Source organism: Balaenoptera acutorostrata, chromosome 2, assembly GCF_949987535.1.
Source record: "Balaenoptera acutorostrata chromosome 2, mBalAcu1.1, whole genome shotgun sequence".
NCBI classification, from domain to species: domain Eukaryota; kingdom Metazoa; phylum Chordata; class Mammalia; order Artiodactyla; family Balaenopteridae; genus Balaenoptera; species Balaenoptera acutorostrata.
The window spans coordinates 184,449,921-184,473,758 of NC_080065.1; the positions used below are offsets into that span (position 1 = coordinate 184,449,921).

Here is a 23,838-nt window from a genome sequence, read left to right on the forward strand (position 1 = left end):
GCCTGCCTGGCACTGAAAGGGGCCGGGGCGGGCAGAGAGCGAGGTGGCGGGAGGCGGCGGCGAGGGGAGCCGGTGGGCGGGGGCACTGACGTCAGACCCGGGCCCGGGCGCCGGTGGCCGCTCCCCCGCCACATCCTGGTGGCCGCGCTCTCAGCCGGGCCGGGCCGTGCGCCGCTCAGCCGGGCAGCCTCGCGCGCAGCCACCGGGGAGCGGGCGGGGGCCATGCGTCGGCCTTGAACGCGCCGGGCCGGCGCCAAGGAGCGCGCGCGGCGGGCGGGCGGCCGAGCCGGCGAGGGGCCCGCGCGAGGCGGCCGAGCATGGAGCTGAGCCTGGAGAGCCTGGGGGGCCTGCACGGCGTGGCCCATGCGCAGGCGGGCGAGCTGCTGAGCCCGAGCCACGCGCGCTCGGCGGCGGCGCCGCACCGCGGCCTGGTGGCGCCCGGGCGCCCCGGCCTGGTGGCCGGCATGGCGAGCCTGCTGGACGGCGGCGGCGGCGGCGGCGGCGCCGGGGGCGCGGGCGGCTCGAGCGGCGCGGGCGGCGGCGCCGACTTCCGCGGGGAGCTGGCGGGCCCGCTGCACCCGGCCATGGGCATGGCCTGCGAGGCCCCCGGCCTGGGCGGCACCTACACGACGCTCACGCCCCTGCAGCACCTGCCCCCGCTCGCGGCCGTGGCTGACAAGTTCCACCAGCACGCGGCGGCCGCGGCCGTAGCCGGGGCGCACGGCGGCCATCCCCACTCGCACCCGCACCCGGCGGCCGCGCCGCCCCCGCCGCCCCCGCCGCAGCGCCTCGCGGCCAGCGTGAGCGGCAGCTTCACCCTCATGCGCGACGAACGCGCGGCGCTCGCCTCCGTGGGCCACCTCTACGGGCCCTACGGCAAGGAGCTGCCCGCCATGGGGTCGCCGCTGTCGCCGCTGCCCAACGCACTGCCGCCCGCGCTGCACGGCGCCCCTCAGCCCCCGCCGCCGCCGCCGCCGCCGCCGCCGCTGGCCGCCTATGGCGCGCCGGGCCACCTGGCGGGGGACAAGCTGCTGCCGCCCGCCGCCTTCGAGCCTCACGCCGCGCTGCTGGGTCGCGCGGAGGACGCGCTGGCCCGCGGGCTGCCCGGAGGCGGCGGCGGCGGCGGCAGCAGCTCGGGCGCCGGGAGCACCGGCGGGCTGCTGGCGCCGCTGGGCGGGCTGGCGGCGGCCGGAGCGCACGGGCCTCACTCCGGCGGCGGCGGCCCGGCCGCGGGAGGCGGCGGCCCCGGGGCGGGCGCGGCGGCCGAGGAGATCAACACCAAGGAGGTGGCGCAGCGCATCACGGCGGAGCTGAAGCGCTACAGCATCCCGCAGGCCATCTTCGCGCAGCGCATCCTGTGCCGCTCGCAGGGCACGCTCTCCGACCTGCTGCGCAACCCCAAGCCCTGGAGCAAGCTCAAGTCGGGCCGCGAGACCTTCCGCAGGATGTGGAAGTGGCTGCAAGAGCCCGAGTTCCAGCGCATGTCGGCGCTGCGCCTCGCAGGTAGGAGCGCGGCGCGTACCGCCCGACCCTAGGGGTCCGGCTCGGGGCTCCCCAGCACCAAGGAGTGCGGCAGCGGAGAGCCCCGGCTCCCTCCCCAGTCGGCGGCCTTGCGCCCCGCCGCCCTCTCTGGACCCCCTTGCAGGAGGCTAGAGCGTGATCTGCACCCCTGCCCGTCAGTTCCGTCAGCAAAAGGGGGAAAAGAATTGTGCCGCCGTCCCTCCCGTAGACTCCCGCCCAGCCCCTCCGGGAACTGGGAGGGGGTCCCTGGACCCTTTTTAGACTGCTGGAGGATCCCCAAGCTGCCAGCAGGGTCGCTCATTGTGTGTGTGATGTGTGTGTGTGTGTTTTAGGGGGTGGGTGCCCCAGACGCGCCGCCGCTTTCAGCTCGGGGTGCCACTCCCCTCCTCCCAAACGGCCCCTCGCTGCGCCTCCAGCCCCGGGGCAGAGCGCCGGGACTGTGCACCGGGTGCCAGAACCTTAGCAGCCAGGGCCGGGCCCGCGCTCAGCCCCCGGCCCCAGCGCGCGCTTCTTTGTAGCTGGGCCTCCGCGATCGATAGCCCCCTCCCCCTCTCCGGCCGCTGGCAAAGGTCACCTGAGAACGGGCGGGGGAGGGGCAGCCCGGGGGACCCTCGGCCCGCGCGGCCCGGAGGCCTTTACACCCCAGCCGGCCGCCCGCCCCACGCGTTTGCTCCTGGTTAGGGTGCGCGCACCCCACCGGCCTCTTTTCCGTTTTGTGTTTCTCTCGTTTCTACTTCTCTTTCTGTCCGGCGAACTGGGGTCTATTTTTTTGCTCGATCTCCCTTTTCCTCCTGGTCTCATTCTTTCTCCTTCTCTCTGTCCCGCTCCCTCTCTACCTCTCTCTGCCTCTGTCTCCGTGTCTCACTCACAATGATGCTTATCCCCCCCCCTCGCTCCCTCCTCCCTCCCAGCTGACAACAGCTGGGTCCACATCTGCCCCCAGAGAGCCGACGGCCAGGACCCCTTCTCCTGGGTGTGCGGGGTGGGGTGGCAGGAGAGCCCCCACTCTCACCACGGTGGCCTGGCTTGTGTGTGGGGGGTCTTTTCCTGGCCACTCTGGGGAGGGGCTGCAGCCGCCGCAGCCGCCCCAGCGGTGGGGACAATAGCGGCCCCGGGCGCCTGATCGATCGATTCTCTGCGCACAGGGGCGAGTGGGGCTGGATGGAGTGGGCTGGGGCTCGAAGCAGGCACCCCGTAAGCGGGGAGGCAGGGAGGGACTTGGCTGTGAGGGGCCGGGCAGGGGGGCTGGGGAAGAGGGGGTGCCGTTGGGGGATGGAGAAGGGTCGGTGTTCGTTGCTCCCCTCCCCCCAGGCGTCCTGGACAACCTGGGGGACCTGCACCCACACGCGGGCCTCAGTTGCCCCTTCTGCAGAGCAAGGTGACTGCCTGAGCCTCGGATAGGCTTCCTAGATTCTCCACATGGGGGACTAAATCCTCCTTTTATGTGGCAGGTAACCAAGTGCGTGGGAAGGTGGCCATGAAATGTTAGAACTGGCATCAGGAACCTGGACGGTCTTGTGTAAGGGCAGTACCCACTCTGTCCTGCTCATGACACATGCAGTGACACAGGTGTGCTCACAGGGGACACTCAGTCACACCAACACACAGCTACAGCCTGCCGTGTGTGATGCAGGTGATTAGGGAGCAGGCCAAAGGCATGGCTTTGACGCTCAGGTACTAAGCAGCCCTCAATGAATGGGGTCACTTGTGAGGTTTGACTTATTGCACACTGGCCACCTTCGGCCTCCTCCCCCGCACATGTATTTTGGGGACATTGTGTCTGACACGCGTGTACCCAAAGGACACACCACTTTCCATTTTTGTCCACCGTCACTGTCATGTAACTAACTGGACCTCTTTGTGGTATTTGAGTGGCACACTTCGGGGCCACCCAACAGATTGGCCAGGGCGTCTTAGAATGACAAGCCTCAGGTGAGAAGTCCCTGTGGCGGGTGCCTGCTGTGAGGGATCAGCGCCAGCCATCAGGGCACTAGCTCCCAGAGTCGGTGTAAGTACGGGGAGGGCAGGGGAAACTGAGGCTGCGTTTGCATCCCAGCCGGGCCTCCCCGACTTCTGCGGCGGCAGCCAGACGCCTCACCTCTCTGAGCCTCGGTTTCCCCTTTTGAAGTGGGAGTCAGAATAGTGGCCGTCTCAGGGGTACGTGGGGGAAATGGAGGGGATGAGCGCAGGACCTGGCACATGCTCAGGCCCAGGGGACATTGAACCGCGACACCCGGCCTGTCCCCGACTCCTCCAGGCCGCAGCCCACGCGTGACCCACCCACCCCACGCCCCGTCCGCCTGGTCCGCGCGCCCGGCCCTGGGCCCCTGCCACACCTCTAGCGCGTTCAGGACCCTGTCCACAGCGCGGGGCTGGCCTTAGGATGTCAGAGGTGGCCGGGCCGGGGTAATTAGGCACCCACCGGCCGAGAGGCCTTTAGTTCCGGTCGCTGCGCAAATGAAAAGCGGTTAAGTGGCGGCAAATCGCAGCGGTTGGCGGGGGAGGCGGGGCGCATCCCTCCCCAACGCGCCGACCCACAAGCGACAGCACAAAGCACCTCCCGGCGCCCAGACCTGCACAGTCCAACCCCGGCAGGGAGCACTCACCGCCGCCCTCCCTCCTCCGCCGCCCCATCCCGGGCCCAGCGAAAGCCGCCCACCTTCCCGGGACCCTGCAGCTCCGCGTTCCAGTCCCACCCCCTCGCGCTGGCCCTCCTCCGGCCTCGCCTCTTGGCCGAGCTGCTCCGGACGTCCCGTCCGGTAGTCCCGTCCTTGCGCTGGACCAGGAGGGAGAAAGACACACGCAGAGACAGAGAGAAAGAGAGATAGGTAAGGAAGGACAGAGAGTGGCAAAAAAAAAGAAGAGAGAAAGTCAAAGAGAGAGACAAAGAGACAGAAAAGGAGAGACTGGAAAGGGGAGTTGAGAGGTCCCAGCGGCTGCCCGTCTGCTGGCTTCCACTAGTCTGGATCCTGTCACCTCCCAGCTCCCCCGCCTCTCTCCTTCCCGGCTCTGGGGCTGAGGAGAGAAGAGCAGTTTCTTTGTTTCTCTGAAGCACCCAAGAAATCTGGCCAGGTAGACCTGAGGGTCCCCCACTCCGTTGCCCCCAGGCCTGCCTGTTCTTTGTGACTCAGTTTGCCCACCTGTACAATGTGTGTGCATTGGGGGAGCCAGGCTCTGGGTCTGACATTCTGAGATTCTGGGGATGGCCCATCCTGCAGCCCCCCCAACCCCACTGCCCTTGGGGGGGGTCTAGCCCTACTCCACCCCAGGATCCTCAGTCCCACAGCTTCGGAGCCGCCGCCTCTTCGAAGCCCTCCCCGACTCTGTCTCAAACAGTAATTACGGGAGAGGGGCTGGGGGAGGGGCTGGCGGACTCCGCGGGGGCGGGGCGGTCGATGAATTCGAATTACCGTCTCTAATTCATCACCGTCGCCGGGTCGATAACTTCGGCCGTCTTCAAATATTGTTTAAATTGCAACTCCGGAGGAAAAGTATTTTTTTGTAACTGATCAGAAAATATATATAAAATATCAGATGGTGGCGATTGAAAGAAGGGCCCTCTCCTCCTCCTCCTTCTCGCCTGCTGATGAGCCCCAGACCCAGAATCCCTGAAGGTTGTGGGAGACTGGCTGTGGGGGAAACTGAGGCAGAGAGGGAGCCATTTCCGGAGGTGACAGGGGTGGGCACGGTGAGGGCAGATGTCAGGGTTGGCGGTGGCTTTGCAGTGCGGTGGCCAGGGGCCTGGAGTCTGGAAGGGATGGTGATGGAAAGGGGAAGGGCACACCAGCTGCCCCCCGCCAGGCTAGGACAGGCTTTTCCCCCACCCCTCCCCCCATTCTGCAGCCACCATCCCCGGATAGGTGTTGAATGGGGGGGGGTCCTGAGGCTGAAGAGACTCAACCCACAAGGTCCAATTCCGGAGTCCCACTTGGGGGGACACTATCCATCCCCCCGCAAGCACTCTTGACCCCCTCTCCCCTCCCCCCATCCCCCCACCCCCACAAAGACCAATGTACCTTCAGTAAAACCTGACCTTGATCCACCCACAAGGGTCCACACCTCTTACAGACCCCTCCAAAAAGCCACCCCAGCAGAGAATTTGGAGACCTGGCCTCACCCGGTCTCTGTCACTGACTGATCTTGGGTGAGGGTCTGAGTCTCAGTTTCCTCATCTGAGAAATGGACAGAATCAGATACCACCTCCTAGGTGTTTGTTGAGGTTTTTCTTATCAACCCTGGCCCCCCCCCAGAGCCCCTCAGAATGTATTCACAGACCCTGTACCCTGAGGCCACATTGCTTAATCACCCACTCACACCCACATCTCCTTGTCTTTAGGGAGGACCTGGCAGCCTGTGCTTTGTGGGACCCACAGAGAGTGGGCAGGGGAGCCAGAAGGGGTCTGGGACCTGGAGGGGACACTGCAGGCCTCCTCAGGGAAGCAGGGAGTGGGGGGATACTGTCTGGGGCTGTGTGTGCCAGGGCCATGAGGGGCTGTGCATGATGCCTTGGGTCCCCCAAACCAGTCCCTCCTTCTAGACCACAAGACCCAAGTGGGGCGGCACCAGTACCCTGCCCAGGTTCACTGATTCTGGCTTCCACTTCCATGCAGAGGGGGAAGGAGAGGAGAGGGGTAGGTTGTCAGATATGGAGGGGGCGGGCTGGGATGCCCGGAAGCCCTCCCCCTCCCCCTCGGTTCACTCACCAGAAATGAGGGACCTTTTAAGCCAGTTTGGATATTGAGCCCATTTTACAGACCAGCAAGCCAAGGCTGAAAGAAAGGTGCTTGCCAAAGCTGCACACTCAGGGTGACTCAGAGCCTTTAGTAAATGGGGCTTGAGATGCTCAGGCTCCCACCTCCCTCAGAGATGGGGGGACATTCCGGGCAGGTGGCCCAGCAGAGACAAAGGCTGGGAGGGGAGCTCAGTGGACTGAGGCCAGGGACAGGAGGGAGGCTCTCAAGGTCATGTCAAGGTCCAGTTTACAAACCGCTTGGGTGACCCTTGGGCCGGGAGGGCAGGCCTGCACTTTTCCTTCCGACTCAGAGTTGGACAGGATCACGGACCCATATGAGTCCCCCCAGGGACCACCAGAGACCCTGGGGATGGGGGCCGGGTCCCAGTGTCCTCCTGCCGAACTCAGAACCACCCGCTTCTGCTTTTCCTGGTGAACTGCCCCCTCTTGGCTGCCAGCCCTCAGGGGGAACCTGGGCCCTGAACTGGAGGTCCAGCCCTCCTTGGACCTCAGTCCCGATAATCCCTTCCTGCCTGAGAGACAAGGATGGTCGTTCCCACGTCACAGAGAAGCACACAGAGGAATCTGCCGGGTGAGGGGCTGGAGCTGGGCTTTGGCTCCTTTATTCTGAAGTCCTTAGCTGAAAATCCTAGGACTAACCAAGACCCAGCCATTCTCCCTAAACTCCCTCCCTATCAACCATCACCACTCTAGTCTGAGCAGCCCACCTCTGGCCGCTGCCTTCTCCTTGCTGGTCTCCAGGCTCCACTCCCTCCCCTGATGTCCTCTCTCCAAAGCTGGAGGGGGCTTCTTACAGTAAGTCAGAGCTCATCATTCTTCTGCTTAGTACCGTGCCTCGTGGCTCCCAAGAGCCCAGAAGTAGAGGAAACTTCCTGCCACGGCCCTAACTTTCTGTCCTGCATCAATGCAGGTGGAACCACCAAGGACAAAGGCTGGGAGGTGGGAAGCCAGAGCTGCTGTAAGGATGGAGGCTGGACCGCTGCGGCTGGAGTCTTTGTACGTAGCAGCAGCGAGCTCAGCTTAACCAGGGAAGCTCAGGCTGGTTTGAATCAAGTGTTTAATTAAATATGGCCCTTGATCAATAAGGAAGGCTGTGCTCGTGGGGGAGGGAAGAGGCTGGCCGGGAGCCAGGGGCAGCCTGGGAGACCCACCTGACCTTGGGCAGTCCAGGGACACCTGCGGCCTCAGTTTCCCTTTTCTGAGTAGGTGTGGACATGGTGGGGCTAGGAAACGGGACTCTCCTGCTGCTGATGTCTTGCCCTATGGACAGATGTGGGGTAGGCCGGGGGTTTAGACCTAAAGAGTCACACGCACAAAGCCACAGATTGTCAGCAGATGGAAACGGACAAGGAGAGGCGCCCATGACCGGCGCGGGCTTCTGGAGAGAGGGGACGGAAGTGTAGACGTGCCAGCGACACAGTGTAGACGCACGCGGGGAACGCGAGCGGAGATGCGAAGGAACGGGGATGTAAGTGTAGATCCTCCCGGGACACAAGTGTAGGCGCCCACATCCACACTAGGGCAAGTGCGCGCAGACGCCGGCCCAGGACCCCCACCGCCCTCCGGTCGGGTTCTGGCACATGCCGGCGCTGGGGGCGCAGGGAAGAGCCCACTTCCCTCCCCCGACACCTGCGCTGGCGCCTGGGAATTTTTCAGGGGCCCCCAGCTGAGCCGCTGGGCCACCTCTCCTACCCATCCGCTTCTGGGCAGCTGCTGTCCGGACCCCACTCCCTAGAGCTGGGGGGTTGGGAGAGGGTCGCGTCCGCCCGCGGTGACGGAGGTAGGTGATGGGGGACCTGGTGCAGGCACAGCGGGTTTCATGCTTTTCTACGCACCATAGCGCATCCGCGCCCACTAGGGAAGACGTCTGTGCCTCAGATTCCACCACCAGGCCAACGCCGCCCCGCAGTGCCGGCAAAGCCGCGGAGTGCAGCCGGGGCCGCCGCGTTCCGCACGTCTGTCCTCAGCGGACGTGGGATCTCACAAACCCGAAAGGATCTAGCGTGCATCCGCCCTCCACAGGTTGGAGGGACATGGGCGCACGCAGCCCAGTGTAAGGACCCGGCCCCTTGCCCTGCACACCCGCGTCCTCCGAGCCTCAGGGTCACCGGCGCGCCCTCAACAAGCGCCCGCATCCCACCCCGGGGGAAGTCACATCCCACCCGTGGGGAGCCGCCTCTGGGTTCGCCTCCTTCCGGCCCAACCCAGGGCGGCGACGGACTTGGCGCGCTTGGCTGTGCGCTCGGAAACGTCGGGTCACTGCTTCTGGAAGCAGACATCACAGCGCGGGGGCCCAGGCGCTTGGGGAGGGATGCACGCGGCGGCGGTCAGGCCCGGGACTGTGGACAAGGCGCTTCCCCTGTGCACCTCCGTTTCCCCAAATGGAGACTAGAATCCCCAGCCCGGCTGAGAACGAAGCACGTAAAGAAAAGCCTCCTGCGCGCGTTGGAGCAACGGCAGAGTCCCTGCTCGCTTCCTCCACCTCCCTCCTGTCTACCCACCCTGTTCTTTAAAAAATGCTGTATTATTTTTTTCAAACAGGGGACACATTCGCCAAGTTCCAAATTTAAGTGGAGCAAGTCCCCTTTCTGTAAACCACAGTTTGTATTGCTCCTTCTAAAGAGAGGTTACACTTAATCCGGCAGCCATAATGCACGTACTTTTCCTTTTCCTTTTCCTTTTCCTCTTTTTAAAAAACACCGGTTCTGCTGTGCTTTTGCTTCACCGACACCCGGCACATCCACATCAGGAAAGAGAGAGCCTCGAAGGCATTTTTGCCTGCTGCATAGTATTCTCTTTGGCCATTTCCTTCTGTCTTCAACCACGTCCCTGCCCAATGGACGTTTAGGACGTTCCAGGTGGTTTGTCGTCGCCCCCAGGGCCGCAGTGAGCACGTGCAGCACGACAATTTTGCCTGTGAGTTTATCTGTGGCTTAGGTTCCCAATCACTGAAATGCTGGGTCCTCCTCCCCCACTCCCCCCCCCCCGCCCCCCACCCCCCACCGGCCTCTTCTGCTTTGGCTTCTCTATGCTTTTTCTTATCACAGAAGGTTCCTTTCCTGTCATCTTTTTCAAATCCATTTCCAACTGTCGGCCGCTGTGACTCTTAACATTTTTTAAAAAAATAAAAGCTCTGTGTGCACCCGCTGATGAGGTTTGCCCCCGAGTGCCTGAATGGGGGGGCGGGTCTCAAGGCGTGAGAGCTGCCCCTGGACACCCCCGTCCCCCCGTCCCCAGGCGTTGCAACCACCAGATGGAGCCCCCCGGGAGGGGCAGCCCAGAGCCCAGTGGAAACGCTCATTTCCCTGATAAGTCTTTGAAAGGCTCAGAACTAATTTGAAAATGGGGCCATTAAAATCCCATCAGGGGAAGCAGGGGGGGTGGGGAGGGAGGCTGGGTGACAGCCAAGGTGCGTTCAGAGGCTGGGGGAGGGGGAGGTGTGGACCTGGCGGGCAGGGGAGGGGGAGGTGTGGACCTGGCGGGCAGGGGAGGGGTGGAGGGGCAGAGAGTGGAGAGGCATCGGAGACAGAGGAGGGGCTGCTGAGACTTCCAGGGGGTCCCGCATCTGAGGGCAGGGGCCTGGCTCAGCACCGTCTCCCTGGAGATGACTCCCCTCCCCCCACCCACGGGAACCTCTTCCCGGTGCCCTGAGGGGTGCAGGGTGTGGATAAAGCGGGGTCCGAGGCATGTACATGCTCCAGGCTCCCCTCCGAGTGACTCACTGTGTGACCTTGGGCAAGTCATTCACTGTCCCTGGCCAGGGGAAGCCAGCGGGGGATGCTCAGGGCAGCTCAGCCCAGTGGGGACAAGCCGCTAGGGCGGTGGCATCAATGTGGCCCACATCTGGGGCTGGGCAGCTGGTGGCCAGGGTGGGACGTGTCACCAAGGAAACCGGTCATCATCCCAGCCGGGGACCCGGCTCCGTATTGAATTGTCTGCTCCGAGAAGCCGAGCTGAGCGCAGGAGGTGGCTGGAGGGGAGGGAACCGGACAGTGGCTCTGGCTCCCGCTCCCACACCACCACCCCGTGCCCAGGTGGACGGATACTGGGAAGGGGGTGGTACAGGCACACGGGGCCGGGGCCCTGGGGGCAGGCAAGAGTGGCTCCGTGGTGGCTTTGACGCTGCACAGAGGGTGACACAGAGGGACGAGCACAACTGCTCAGGTGCCTGCATCGCTGACTTCTGGGGCCGCCGTCCGGCTGCTGTCCTCCCCTGTCAGACCCAGGCTTTCACGGCGGGGCGGGGGGGTCAGCCTCCTGATGCCACCCGGCTTCTGCCTCTTCTCCTCCCTGGACTTCACTAGCCCCTCTCCCTGACTGCCCCAAATGTCCCCGATGCCAGCTCGGCCTCCAGTTCCACCTTCCACGCCCAGATCTGTTCCCCCCTAGCCGGGCTCATGTCTTCCCCCCCAGATAGCCCAACCCTGCCCACCTCCATCCCGAGCCGCACAGCGGGGGCAGCTGGCAGCCCCGTCTGGGAACAGTCAGTCATCGGTTTCCCTGTATCTGTGCGATTATTCGGGTGACGTGTTTTCACACCACATCGAGGCTCCGTGGGAGCTTGCACACAGTGCACGCAGGAGGCGCTTGATAAGTGTGTGAGAGAAGGGGGGAGGGGGGAAGGAGTGAGCAGCTGCGGGGTCCGCCCTGGCCCGCATTTGGAGCCAGCTTTGCTAACCCTGGCGACCGACCACTGCGCAGTTGGGACCCTCAACCCCACGGACAGATGGGGACATCAGGACCAGGGGTCCTGGGCCCGCTCTATAAACCAGGAAACCAGTGTCCACAGACTGTGTGCTCAGGGCCACTCGGCCCCTGGAGCCCAGGCCCAGCGTCCCCGCTGACGGGGAAGGGCAGGGCAGTGGGGCAGCTAGCAGGCCCAAGGCCGGAAGACGGACGGGAGCCACCCCGGGGGTCTCGATGGCCCATCCTACATCCTGTAGACTCAGACCCAGTGGGTTCAGCACCACGCACACTGGCTGTCACACCCAGCAAGTCACGTTCCGCCCTTGATTCTTCACACTGCCTCCTCTGTCTGACATCCACACTGTGTCCCCAACCCACGTCACGCTGAGGCCTGCTGGCCCCCGGGTCTTCCCCCGCTGCCCACTGACCGGCCACATCCTCTGAGCCTCTGTCCCCACCGCCCCTCCAGGTCCCCGCCCGCTGCCCACCTGTCTGCCTGTCGCACCGAAGCCTCTGGCTACCCTCCCAGTTCTCCCCGTTCCTCACACGCGTGTGGTCTGCTGTGCGTGGCTACCCCCCCCCAGTACAGCAAAGCCGCACCGCACACACCGCCTTCCACCCGGCCAGGCGGGCACACCCAACTGATGGGGGACAGACAGACTCCCGCGCGGTCAGCCGGCTGGGGCCAGGGATGGCCCAGGACGGGCACAGCAGGGGCACCCATCCCCCCACGCCACCCACCCAGACCACAGTGGGCCTCTGGAGGAGGAGAGGAGGAAGGCGCAGGGTGCCAGAGGGGAGGGGGAGACGGGGGAGGAGGGGAAGGAAGGGAGGAGGGGGAGAGAAAGGGAGGGGAAGTTGGGGGAGGAGGGGGGAGAAGGAGGGGGAAGGAGATGGGTGTTTGTCAGGTGGTGATGGGGGTGAACAGGTGCAACCCCAGTTCCCTCCAGTGCGGGCCTGATCCTCTCCATCCCCTGAGGGGCGACTGAATCCAGGGGCACCCCCCCTCCCCCGCCTGCTGCACAGCCCCAGCTTCTCCCTGGCTGACTGCGGACAGGCTGCTCCCTGCTGAGGGCCCTCCCTGGGGTCCCCCTGCTTTACCGGGCCCTCCAGGGCAGTGGCCAGCCGGGTCTTCCTGCGCAGGGTCTTCTAGTCTGGGCTGAGTCCCCTACCACCCACACAGGGGTGTCAGGCATTGGACAACACAGCCAGCCAGCAGCCTCCTGTGGATACACTCTGTGCTGGGCACCAGAAGGCTCCTAGGGGAGAGAACTGGGGCTCTGCTGAGGGTGAGGGGAAGAGTTTCCTGGGGCAAGGGCAACTGGGGCTGGGCCTTGAGGGATGTCTAGGAGTTCTCTGGCTGAGGCAGCCCAACTCCCTACTCCAGACCTCATTTTCTCCATCCCTCCCCCCTCCAGGAAGATTCTAGGGAAGGTGCTGAAGCTTGAGGCCTGCCCCGAGAGGGGGAGAAACTTCACGGCTGCCCTGCAAGTGGGGCCCAGAGCCTAGCTCCTCCCCGGGGCCCCCATATGGGAGCTGGGAGCCTCATCTCAGCCCCACCATTGCATTCAAGACTTTTCTGGCTAAACCCCTTCTCAGAGCCTGGCAAGGCAGAGATCATGATTAAGACAGTTTTCCATTCGAGGAACCTGAGACTCAGAGACCGTCACCACGCAGTAATCCACGGTGGGGGGCGGGTCTGACTGCCCTCTTGGGCCCCTGGAGGCGACCAACTTTCTAGAAAGGCAGGAGGGACAGAGGTGCCATGGGAGCAAGTCTCCGAGGGTCTGAAATGAAAGGGGACTTGAGGGTCCCCCCAACTCACCTCCCGTTGCCGCCACCTGAAACGCAGACCAACAGGGCCCACCCTCCTACCTGGAGTCCCGGCCAGCGCTGGGGCGGGGACGGCCGCCCTGCCAGTCACTGCGGGAACCGCGGGCCAGACCAGCCGAAAAGCCCGCCGTTAGTGCCTGCTGGGCTCCCCGTGAGGCGGCTGATTTGGGAAGAAGGTCTCTTCTGTAACGCCTTTGATCTCCTCCAGGGCCTCTGGGACCCCCAGGAGCCAGCCCCAGACCCTCCTCATCCCTGGACTCCAAAAAGACTGATAGCAATGAGGGAAACAGGATGGGGTGTACCTACCACTGGGGTGTACCTGCATCCCCTCCTCCACCTGCATCACTTCTCCCTCCATCTCCTCCTCCACCATCCCCTCCTCCACCTGAATCATTTCTATCTCCATCATCTTCCCCACCATCTTTAAGATCAGAGCATCTCGGAATCAGCAGCTCCAAGTATCAGATTCTCAGTCCCTGGGGTCATGGAGGGTGGACAGGAGAGAAAGTTGGGTCCAAAACCGTCACTCTGTGGCACCCCTGGATAGAGTGGGAGAATGGTGTGGAAAAAGGAAAGAAAAAAGCAGAGGAGGGAGAAAGTTGCAGTATTAAATTGGCGGGGGGGGGCGTCAGGGTGGGCCTCACAGAGAAGAGATTTGAGCGAAGAATGGAAGGAGGCAAGGGAACAATGAAGAAACGTGGGAAGAGCGATGCAGGCAGGGACTTCCCTGGTGGTCCAGTGGCTAAGACTCCGTGCTCCCAATGCAGGGGGCCCAGGTTCGATCCCTGGTCAGGGAACAAGATCCCACATGCCGCAGCTAAGAGCCGTCACAGCCAAATAAATAAATAAATATTTTAAAAATAAAAAAGAGCGATGCAGGCAGAGGTGGCAGCCAGTGCAAAGGCCCTGAGGTTGGACTGTGCCGGGGGATGGGACCAGTGTGGCCACGGAGGAGTGAGCTGAGTGAGGGGCAGCAGGAGGGGGTGGGAACAGAGAGGCAGTGGGGGCCCAGGGGCCGAGTGAGATGGGGAGGGCTTGGGCAGCTGATGTGCCCTGAAAAATGTTGGAAGGAGGCAGAATGTCCCATTTTGCAACTGAGGAGACTGAGGCAGGCCCTGCAAGGGAACTGACCCACCCAGGGTCCCAGAGCATGTATGAAGGCCCACCCCGCCACACCAATCCCGCAGGCCAGCCCAGCTGGCTCCTCCTCTGCTGGCTGTCATGGCAACCGTGGTTGGTGGTGAGGGCCTGTGTCTGAGGCCACTCCCTGTCTCCCCACCACAGGCTGGGTGGCCCTGGTGAGGGAACCTGGGCTGAGTCCCCCTGTGCTGGGCACATACAAGGTGGAATCTAGGATGGGGTTTGATGGTGTCGGTGAGGATTTTGGAGGAGACGGTGGTGGAGGTGATAAAATGGAGGTGATGGTGGTGGAGGTACAAGTGGAGGAGGTGATGAGAGCAGAGGTGGTGTTGATGACGGGGTTCGGCTGCGGAGAGAGGTGGTGGTGGTACAGGTGGTGGTAATGGTGGAGGAGGAGGGGCTGGTGGTGGAATTGATGCAGATGATGGAAGTGATGGTGGTAGATGGACACCGATGATGGTGGAGATGAGGTGATGGCAGAAGAGGCGATGGAGGTGGAAGTGATGCAGGTGGAGGAGGTGATGGTGGAGGAGGTGATGGAGAAATGATGCAGGTGGAGGAGGGGATGGTGGAGGGGATGGTGGTAGAAGTGATTCAGGTGGAGGAGGCGATGGTGGAGGAGGTGATGGAGGGAGAAGAGATGCAGGTGGAGGAGGGGATGGTGGAGGTGATGGTGGTAAGACTGATTCAGGTGGAGGAGGGGATGGTGGAGGGGATGGTGGTAGGACTGATTCAGGTGGAGGAGGCGATGGTGGAGGAGGTGATGGAGGGAGAAGTGATGCAGGTGGAGGAGGGGATGGTGGAGGGGATGGTGGTAGAAGTGATTCAGGTGGAGGAGGGGATGGTGGAGGTGATGGTGGTAGAAGTGATGCAGGTGGAGGAGGGGATGGTGGAGGTGATGGTGGTAGAAGTGATTCAGGTGGAGGAGACGATGGTGGAGGGAGAAGTGGTGCAGGTGGAGGAGGGGATGCAGGTACACCACAGTGGCGGTCCCCACTGGAGATCATCGTGGAAGAGGTGGCCGCAGCAGTGGCACCGCAGTGTGAGGCTGCTGGCTGGTACCATGAGCACATCCCAGGCTGCTCCCCCGGCTCCTCTTCCCCAGCCCTGCTCCCTGGCCGGTCCTCTGGCAGCCTTGGTTTTCACTTCTATGAAAGGGGCTCATACCCAGACCTCTCCTCCTTCTGGGGCTGCCTCCAGGGGTGCAGTGGTTTTTAGGGCTGGCTGAGGTGATGCTGGGCGCTGGGGGGCATATTGATGAGGGGCAGGGCAGCGATAGTGAGGACCCGCTGCTGGGGGGCTTTGGGGCACCTCCCATGCCGGCACTCACACCCCCGCCAGGGGCAGGGGCCTCCAGGCCGGCGCCGCCGGGGTCTGTGGGGGAGGGAAGTGGTGACAAAAGCTGCTCGAGGTAAACAGCTCCGACTGGAGCCCAGATCGATCCGGGCTGTGAGGAGCTGTAATTAGATTGAACGCTGGGAAGGGGGGCGAGCGGAGCCTCTTTTTGCTGCGATCGACAAAACGCGAAGTTTTTTCACCACTCTGCTTCGCCCGGCCCCTCCCCCAGCCTCTGCCTCTGGGGCCCCCATTAGGCTCTGGATTGGAGAAGGGGGAGGCTGGGGGCAAAGAGGCGACCCACATCTTACCTCCCTCCCATCTGCCAGTCAACCTTGGCTGCTGTCTTGCCCCTGCCAGGACTTGCTGGGCAACCTTGGGCAAGGGGCTTACCTTCTCTGAGTAAGTAAGAAGGAAAATTCCTGCCCTATGGAATTATAAGGCACTGGACTTGTAAAGCTCTTGCAAGCTAGAGCATTGATACAAAGGAGCATTTGTATCTCTGTCCCTAGTGTAAATGCATAGTGAATTCATGAGAAAATTGCTGAGAATGAATGAATGCATGAGTGAATGAATGAATTGACAATCACAACAGGAGGGCAAGAAAGGCCTCTTTTGGAATGTAAAGGCCTGGCTGAGTTTTGACTCTTCCCTGGCCTTGCTGCCTGAGACCCAGCTTTCCCTTGAAAGAGTGGGGGAGGTGGCCTCCTCTCGTGAGCCTCGCAGGCTGGCCAAGTTCCAAGGAGATGGGAGGTCAAGGCAGTTCCTTGTGCTTCCTTCCAGCATTTCTTTAAGCAGATAAAATATGAACAAATGTTCTCACTCCCCTGTTTTGTATACAAAAGGCTGCCCGGTACACTGTTCATCTCCTAGGTTTTGTCTCATACAGTACCAGGATTGCTTTTCCTTTCTTGTACAGCTGTTTGTTTTTCCAGGAGTTAATGATTGCCAATCACAAACTCTTCCTACATCCTCCAACAGAATTCGAAACCAACACATGTCAGGACATTTCCATTTCCCTTGGTTCTTCTGTTCTGATCTGAATGGGGCTGTCCTCCATGCCCTTGGTGCCTTTGTCATGCTGTCTTTCAGGCTCTCCCTTCTTCATTTGGGGGAACTCTTTTCCTTTTCCTCTAGGTTGAATCACATTTCCTGATTCCCACACCTTCCTTTTTTGATTTACTTCCTCATTTTGATGGAACACACCCTCTAGTAGCTTTCTGAGAAAAGTCAACTTCTGGAGACCTTGAATGTCTGACTATATCTTTAGTCCACCTTCATGCTTATGTTTGGCCGGTCACACAATTCTAGCTGAATACAGTTTTCTCTCAGAATTTTGAAGGCATTGTTCCACTGGCTCCCAGTTTTCAAGAAGCCCAAAGCCACTCTGATTCTTAGGTCTCCAAATGGCATGTGGCTTTCCTCTCTGGGACCTTTTATCTTCTTTTTCATCCTGGGTCCCTGACATTTCATGAGGATGAACCTCAGGGAGTGTATTATTTTTCATTCATTGAGCTGAGCATTTCATGGGCTCTTTTAAACTGAACTCTCGTCTTCCAGCCATGGATTTTTAAAATATATATATAAAATTTATTTGGGCTTCCCTTCCTCTAGTTTTGGATGGCCTCTTGCTCAGATGACAAACCTGCACATTCATCCTCTAACTTTGTTATCACCTTTCCCTCATTTTCCATCTCTGTGTCCACTTGTATTTCCAGGGATATTTGCTTTATGTTCCAATTCTTTTTTTTTTTTTTTTTTTTTTAATTTTTTGGTTCAGTCACATGGCCTGCAGGATCTTAGTTCCCCGACCAGGGATTGAACCCGGGCCCTTGGCAGTGAAAGCGCCGAGTCCTAACCACTGGACCACCAGGAATTCCCTACGTTCCAATTCTTACGCTGACTTTATTCCAGCTATTATATACTTAAATTCTAAGAGCATTGTCTTCCCCTTTCGTGGTCCTGTTTCATGGATACAGTATTTTTCTCTTACCTCTCCAAGAATCTTACTTATAACAGTACCTGACCTGTCTGTTTCTTCTGAGAGCATCACCCCTCAATCCTCCTGCCATTTTTCTCACTTCATCTCTCTCTCCTTCATTAGAGGCTTTTCTGAAATGTCCAGTAAGCTCTGATCATCACTCTTCTTTAATCATGAAACCTGAAACAGCCAATCAGAAGCCCCGTGTGTGTTCCAGGTCAGAGGGGGCCAGGGAGGGGAACCTGTCGTCCCCGAGAAACGAGCCACAGTGCAGGGGACATTCATTTATTTTTGCTGACGTGTGTGGACATTGATCTGGCATGTCATCGGGTTCAGACTGTCCTGGAACCAAAAAAAGCCAGCTTTGCGTGTGGTCCCAGCAGGCCACTAGGTCTGGCAGCAGGGATCTGCTAGTACAGCCTGTGCCACCGGCCACTATGGGGGTGACAGAGTCGCTGGGGCAAGCGGTTGGCGGGGAGGCAGGATAGGGCAGGTGTCCACCGCCCACTGCCCCTGACTGGTATGTGGATGAGGAACTGAGACTCTGATAGAGTTTGTGCTGATGTCACCAGCCCCCGGGGGGAAGTGGCTGGTGAAGCTCATCTTTTCCACCCACTGGCCCCTACGGCATTGAGGGGAGGGGTCCGCTTTGGAGCTGGGGCGGGGAGGAGCAGGACCACAGGCTCCAGCCCAGCTCCACCACCCTGAGATGTTGCCATTTCCCCTTTGCAAGCATCCACCGACCACAGGGCAGCCTCCTGCGGCCTTCCCGGTCCTCCGTGCCAGGTGGCCCTGGGAGAGGGAGGGCTGGCCTCGCAACCCCCCTTAGATCCTCCCAGCTCCAGAAGTTCCTCTGGGGACTTGAGGGGAGCCAAACCTCAGTCTCGGTCTGCTGGTGGGGGGAGGCCAGAGTGGGGGCTCAGATACCAGAATCAGGCAGTGGATGCCCATGTGACCCTGGTTCAGGGTCCCTGAGCTGGCCAGGCGCCAGAGGACACCAGGGAAGGAAGCATGGACTGTCACCCCCTTCTGAGAACCCTCTTGCCCCATCATTCCAGGGGGAGGTTACTGGGTTTTGTGACACACCTCCAAGGACCTATGAATTAACCACTTCTTTCACCCAGGTCTACACTGAGCCAAATAACTCACATGTAGAGTTTCCATGTCATTTCCCCCAGCACCCCCCAGGTGTGGGCTGCAGAAGGGAGGGCGGAAAGCCACCAACACCAGTGGTGCTCTTGAGGTCAGGATTCTTGGGGGGGTGGGGAGGGGTTTGGGGATATGAGGCTGGGGAGGGGGCCAGCATGCAGAAGGGGGATGGGAGGGGGTGGCGACCCGTGCCTGTGGAGGTGTGCTCACACTGTGTCCCCTTCTGTTTCTCCCCACCTCCACATCTGCCTCCTCTGTCTCTGTCTCCCCGCCCACGACTGTCTGCCCCCCTTTCCTTCCATTACTGGTGGTCTCTACTCGCTGCCTCCTGGCCTCTTTCTGTGTCTCCCTGTCTCTTTTGGCCCTGTCCCCGGGTCGTCTCTCCCTCCATCTCTCGCGTTTCCCGCGTTATTTCTGTGTGTTTCCTGGTGTTTCTCCGCTCCGGGACGTGTGGCCTGTCTTCTTCCGTCCGGCCGCGCGGTGGCGCTGCGTCCCGCTCGCCCGCCCGCTCGCCCGCAGCCTGCAAGCGGAAGGAGCAGGAACAGCAGAAGGAGCGCGCGCTGCAGCCCAAGAAGCAGCGCCTGGTGTTCACCGACCTGCAGCGGCGCACGCTGATCGCCATCTTTAAGGAGAACAAGCGGCCGTCGAAGGAGATGCAGGTCACCATCTCTCAGCAGCTCGGCCTGGAGCTCAACACCGTCAGCAATTTCTTCATGAACGCGCGGCGCCGCTGCATGAACCGCTGGGCCGAGGAGCCCGGCGCGGCCCCCGGGGGCCCCGCCGGCGCCGCGGCCACCTTCTCCAAGGCATGAGGCGCCCCGCCCCCTTCCCCCCCCTTCCCCCCCCTCCCGCGCCCTCCCAGCCTCCACGGCCCGGGCGCTGCCCTCCCACGTCCCCCAGCCCCAACCCTGCCGGCCCGGAGACCCGCCCTAGGGGGCGCCTGGAGGGGCTGCCGTCCGGGTTCCCACACCCAGGGAAGGGACGCAGCACACCCCCAGCCCAAGTGCACAAAAAGGGCCCCCCTCCTCCCTCCGTCCCAATCCCCTTCAGGCCAAAGGAAGCCCTCCACACACCCGCCCCAGAGGGGAGGGGGTGACAGAAAGGGGCTCCCGGGCTCCCTTTCAATGCAGGACGCCCAGGGGGCCTCGACGAAAACCAGGGCTCACGTGTCGTCCCGAAAGCGGGTCAAGAAGCACATACTAGAAACATAAACCGGGTATTTAAAAAAGGAATTTAAAGAATAACCCCTCCTTCGCCGGCCCCCCGACCCCACGGAAGGAGGCAGGGAGGCTTCCTCTCCAGCGGTACCCCCCCAAACCCCCGCCACGGACCCTTCCCCGAGAACTCAGCCCCTCCAAAGTCGCCAAAGCCCACGTCGACCTGGAGCCTCACGCTGCCCCCACCCCACCAAGACCACCCCGGGTCCGCCGGCAGAACTGCCTCCGCAGCCAAGACCCAGCCGCCCCTCCCGGCAGCCGGGATTCCTTGTGCCAAGAATTGCCTGCCTTAACGTCTGGGGGGGGGGCCCTGCAGCGGCGACCGCCCAGCACCCACCGGCGAGCACCCTTCCCCACCCTGTCCCAGACCGGAGGGGACGGCAGCTCAAACAAGCGGGTAATTCCAGACGCCTCCCTCCCCACATCCCTCTGCCACTTCACTTTACCGCTAGGCACCTTGATGAATGACGCGCGGGGAGAGACAGACCCCAGGAAACAGAAGAGAACACCCAGATTCCACGGAGAAACGGGCCCCGGGAGAGCAGGGGCGCACCTGAGCCTCTGCGCGCTGGGGTCGCGGCGTCGCGGAACTCCCCCGGAACTCCCCCCACCTCCCAGCGCTCGGGGGAGCGGCGCTGGGCCTGCAGGGGCGCAGGGGTGAACCTGTACTGCTGCTGCTTTTTCTCCAAAGAGAGAAAGAAGATGATGAACAAGGTGGAATCTGCTTGCTCTGATTTTTGCCAAAAGAAAAAAAAAAAAAAAGACAAAGGGGAAGGAAGGGTCAGAAATGAAGATGAGCACGCCCCCCTCCCCCCAACCTCCCCTGCTCGCCCTCTCCAGGTGACCTCCAGGACTGGCCGGCAGCTGGGTCCCAAGAGCCTGCTCCCCCGCCCAGGGCTCAAGAGCTGGAGGCTAGAAGGAACCTCTCCCCACCAAACCGCCTCCCACCCCCTGACCACCGCCTCCCAGGGAGGTGGCCACACCCCTCCCCTTTGAGAATGCAAGAGACATTTCTAATGAAATGCCCCTCCTCCTCCCCAGGTTAAGGCTACCTCACTCAAATGTTCATGTCTGTGATTGGAAAAATCACGCCTGATACCAAAGATTTCCCCCAAGGACTTGTGCTGGATGCTAGGATTCCCTTGCCTGGGGACCAGGTGTGGGCGAGGGTCTGCTTTGGGCCCTGCCCCCCAGGTGCCACCTGTCCACCACCAGAGAGAGCAGAGAGAGAGAGAGAGAGAGAAAGAGAGACAGAGAGAGAGAGAGGGAGAGGGAGGGAGGGAGAGGGTGGTGAGGTCGATGAGTGCCTTTTTCTTGAACCAAAGACGTGTGTGAGATGCTCTCTTGTCCTTATCGACTCGCTATTCTCCCCGCTTTTCAAGCAACCGGATCTGAGTGATGCTTCTAGAACCTTTGGGTGTTGGGGCAGAATCCTAAGGGTCCCCATTCCCGCTCAGCAACCAACCCCTCCCCCCAGACACACGTACACACTCCTGTGCACACACTGGTCCCACCACACTGAGGGCTGGGAGCTGGGGTCTGGGTGGACACAGCCCCTCCCTCGGCCTGCCATGAACACATGGGCCCCACTTGAGAGAGCACCTGCTTTCTGGGGACGGGGCTTCTCTGCTGGTTAAGTCACTTGCTGGTCCTGCATTCAAGGCCCAAGGGTCAGAGGCCAGGGCCTGGGTTTGTCCCCTGTTGGACACCTAGGAATGGACATGGGACCTTTCTGGTGATGGGATCCCTCAAGCCCCAGTGACACCGGTCACAGAAGCGTCCCTGACTCCTGCGTCCCTTTCAAACACCCTCCTATTACACATGCGCACACACACGCATGCACGTGCACACACACCATCTCCCTTCTGACGCCCCCCCCCCCCAGCTTGGCCAGCGCCCCAGCCCCCCTCGCCCCAACACCCAGCTGGTTGTCACATACCAAAGACCATTCTCCACACAGGGAATGACACCTCCAGCACAGCTCCTTCGAGCCTTTGACAATTTTCTCTGAAATACCTCAAGATATTTAATGTATAGTTTATGTGATTAAAAAAAAATCCTTAGCTAGTTTTTGGAATACGTGACTTGAAGCTTTATACTGTTAAATTATAATTTTGCAAACGATGGTATGTCATTTCTTTTGGTGAGCTCCGTGGGAGACGCGTTGAATGTCAGGGCAGGGGAAGCTGGGTGGTCAGAGGCAAAGGGCCGGGGGAGCGTGAGCGAGAGAGAGAGTCTGGGAGCGCACGAGGAAGGACTGGCGGCGTTTACAGATTTCTTATTTCAATGAGTCCTTTAGGAAAGAGAGGAGAGAGAGAGAGCGTTGGATACCTTTCTGTTCTCTGGCGTGTTCTGTTTCTTGTTTTTTGGAGTCATGTCGTATAAGAGTATTTATTATTCTATGTGTTCTGTGTTCAAATGTAATTTAAGAAAAAAAAAAGGAAGAAAAATGAAAAAAAAAGACGCAATGGAATTTGATTTGATGCATGACTAATGTACTTTTTCTTGAAGATACTGTACTAGGTGGAAGGGTGGGGGTGGGGCGGGGCCGCGGGGCTGGAGCCCCGGGGATTCCGTGTCGCATCTTGTGTTTCATGCCCCAGTCGGTGCTGTTCGGTGCTCCTCGGCGCTGCTCTGTGTTAATATCCCCCCTTTCCAAGGATCTGTGTCCAGCCGGCGGTGGGTGGACGGGCCTCAGGTGGAGAAGGAAGGCGGCCGGTGGTGGGGCCTCCAGCTCCTGGCGCCAGAGTCCCTCCGGGTTCTGGTCCTGGGGCACCAGTGGGCGTCACTGCCACCTCGGGCACCCCGCCCAGTGGGTCTCATGTTAGCATGAATTCCCAAGTGTCTTGTTCAGAGGAGACAGACAATCAGCCAATTCGAGTCTTGTCGCCTAGGTTTGTGGGGGACGGGGTGTACCCCAACTTCCTCAGATCTGAAGGGCCCTCCTGAGACAACCCCCCAAGGCAGGCACCTGCCCGGGCTCCACCCAGACGCCCCAGCTCCCTCAGTCCTGGCCTTCACCTTTCTGTCTGGCCTGGGAGGTAGGAGGTGCACACCTGTGGAGCCCTCCCTCCCAGCCCCCACTGGTACCCAGAGAACAAAGGGGCCCCCCAAAAAATCATGAAAGGGGGCTCTGGGACAGTCTCCCGGACTATGACTCTTCTGCCACAGGGCCCATGCTCCCACCAGGGGAGAGCCCACTTTCCAGGACAGGCCCCAGGTAAGGTGGGTTTGGGTGGCCAAAGGGGGTCCCTCACACCCTGAAGGACAGAAGGCCCAAGTTTGGAGGGCTGGGCCTGGGGGCGCAGGTTCAACCCACCTGCAATGAGGGCGGGGGGTGTGGGGCGTGTTCCGGGGACCCTGCACCGGCTGGAACTGGGGCCACTCACATTCTTGGCCCAAAGCAGTTTCAGCCACACCAGCCCATCAGCTCCCTGGGCTCCTCTTGTATCCCTGGCAGGCCCCCCAAGGGCTGGTCTTTGGGGGGATTGTCTCCACCAGGGGTGAGGGGGGCCAAGAGGCCACGTGGCCCTGAGTGTGTAATCACAACTGGACACTAGGGCTGCTTTCAGGGGACACACGATTTGGGTCATCCAAAGTCCTCCCCCGAACCCCCAGGGCTAGAGGGAACGGAGGCCCCCTCCACCCTACCCTCAGGCGACAGGCTTAAAAGTTTAAAAAAATATATCGTCATCGTTGTGAACCATTGCTGTGCTGGATTTGTTGTTTTGTTTCCCTCCAATAAATTATTTTCTAGTCACTCACCTGGGCTTGTGCCTTTGCTGAATGGGGGGGAGGGGCTGGTGCAGGAGGGGGAGGCATGGGGCTCACCCTCCATGAAGGAGGAAGGGGACGAGGGAAAGTGGAAGCGGGCCTCTCCCAGCCCACCCCTCTCCGTTCTGAACTCAGCCCTCCCTGAGCCCCCCCTCCCACAGGGCTCCACCCTCCACGGGGCCTTTGGGCCACCTGAGCCTCAGGATCTTGCTGGGCTCTGCTTCTGAAGTGTCACTGACCACTGCCTTCTGGAGCCTAAAGTGTAAGGTGGTTTGAGAAGAAACCAGGGCAGCCCAGTGGAGGAAAAGGCTGGGTGGTGTCAGGACTGGACCTTATAAACTGCCCTGAGACAGGCCAGCAGGCTGCAGGCAGGAAGCCAGGGCTGGTAAGCAGAGTCTGCTCAGCACCTTTCTCCCTTCTGAGAGCAATAAAGCTTTTATCCACATTAT

At 61.0% G+C, this 23,838-nt stretch overlaps 1 protein-coding gene across 1 annotated transcript; it reads left to right on the forward strand.

The window, feature by feature from the left end:
* The first annotated feature begins 317 nt into the window (after positions 1-317).
* On the forward strand, positions 318-19,210 carry ONECUT3 (one cut homeobox 3). Its single transcript, XM_007176662.2, has 2 exons — positions 318-1,503; positions 18,918-19,210. Exons 1-2 carry the CDS (start codon positions 318-320, stop codon positions 19,208-19,210), a joined length of 1,479 nt encoding a protein of 492 aa, XP_007176724.2.
* The last annotated feature ends 4,628 nt before the right edge of the window (positions 19,211-23,838 follow it).

What these genes read in the sequence shown, in the direction of transcription:
- ONECUT3 (XM_007176662.2), top strand. Translation starts at nt 318, where the DNA reads ATGGAGCTGAGCCTGGAGAGCCTGGGGGGCCTGCACGGCGTGGCCCAT. An exon ending in GTCGGCGCTGCGCCTCGCAG is followed by an intron (nt 1,504 to 18,917) that starts GTAGGAGCGCGG and finishes GCTCGCCCGCAG; the next exon opens with CCTGCAAGCGGAAGGAGCAG.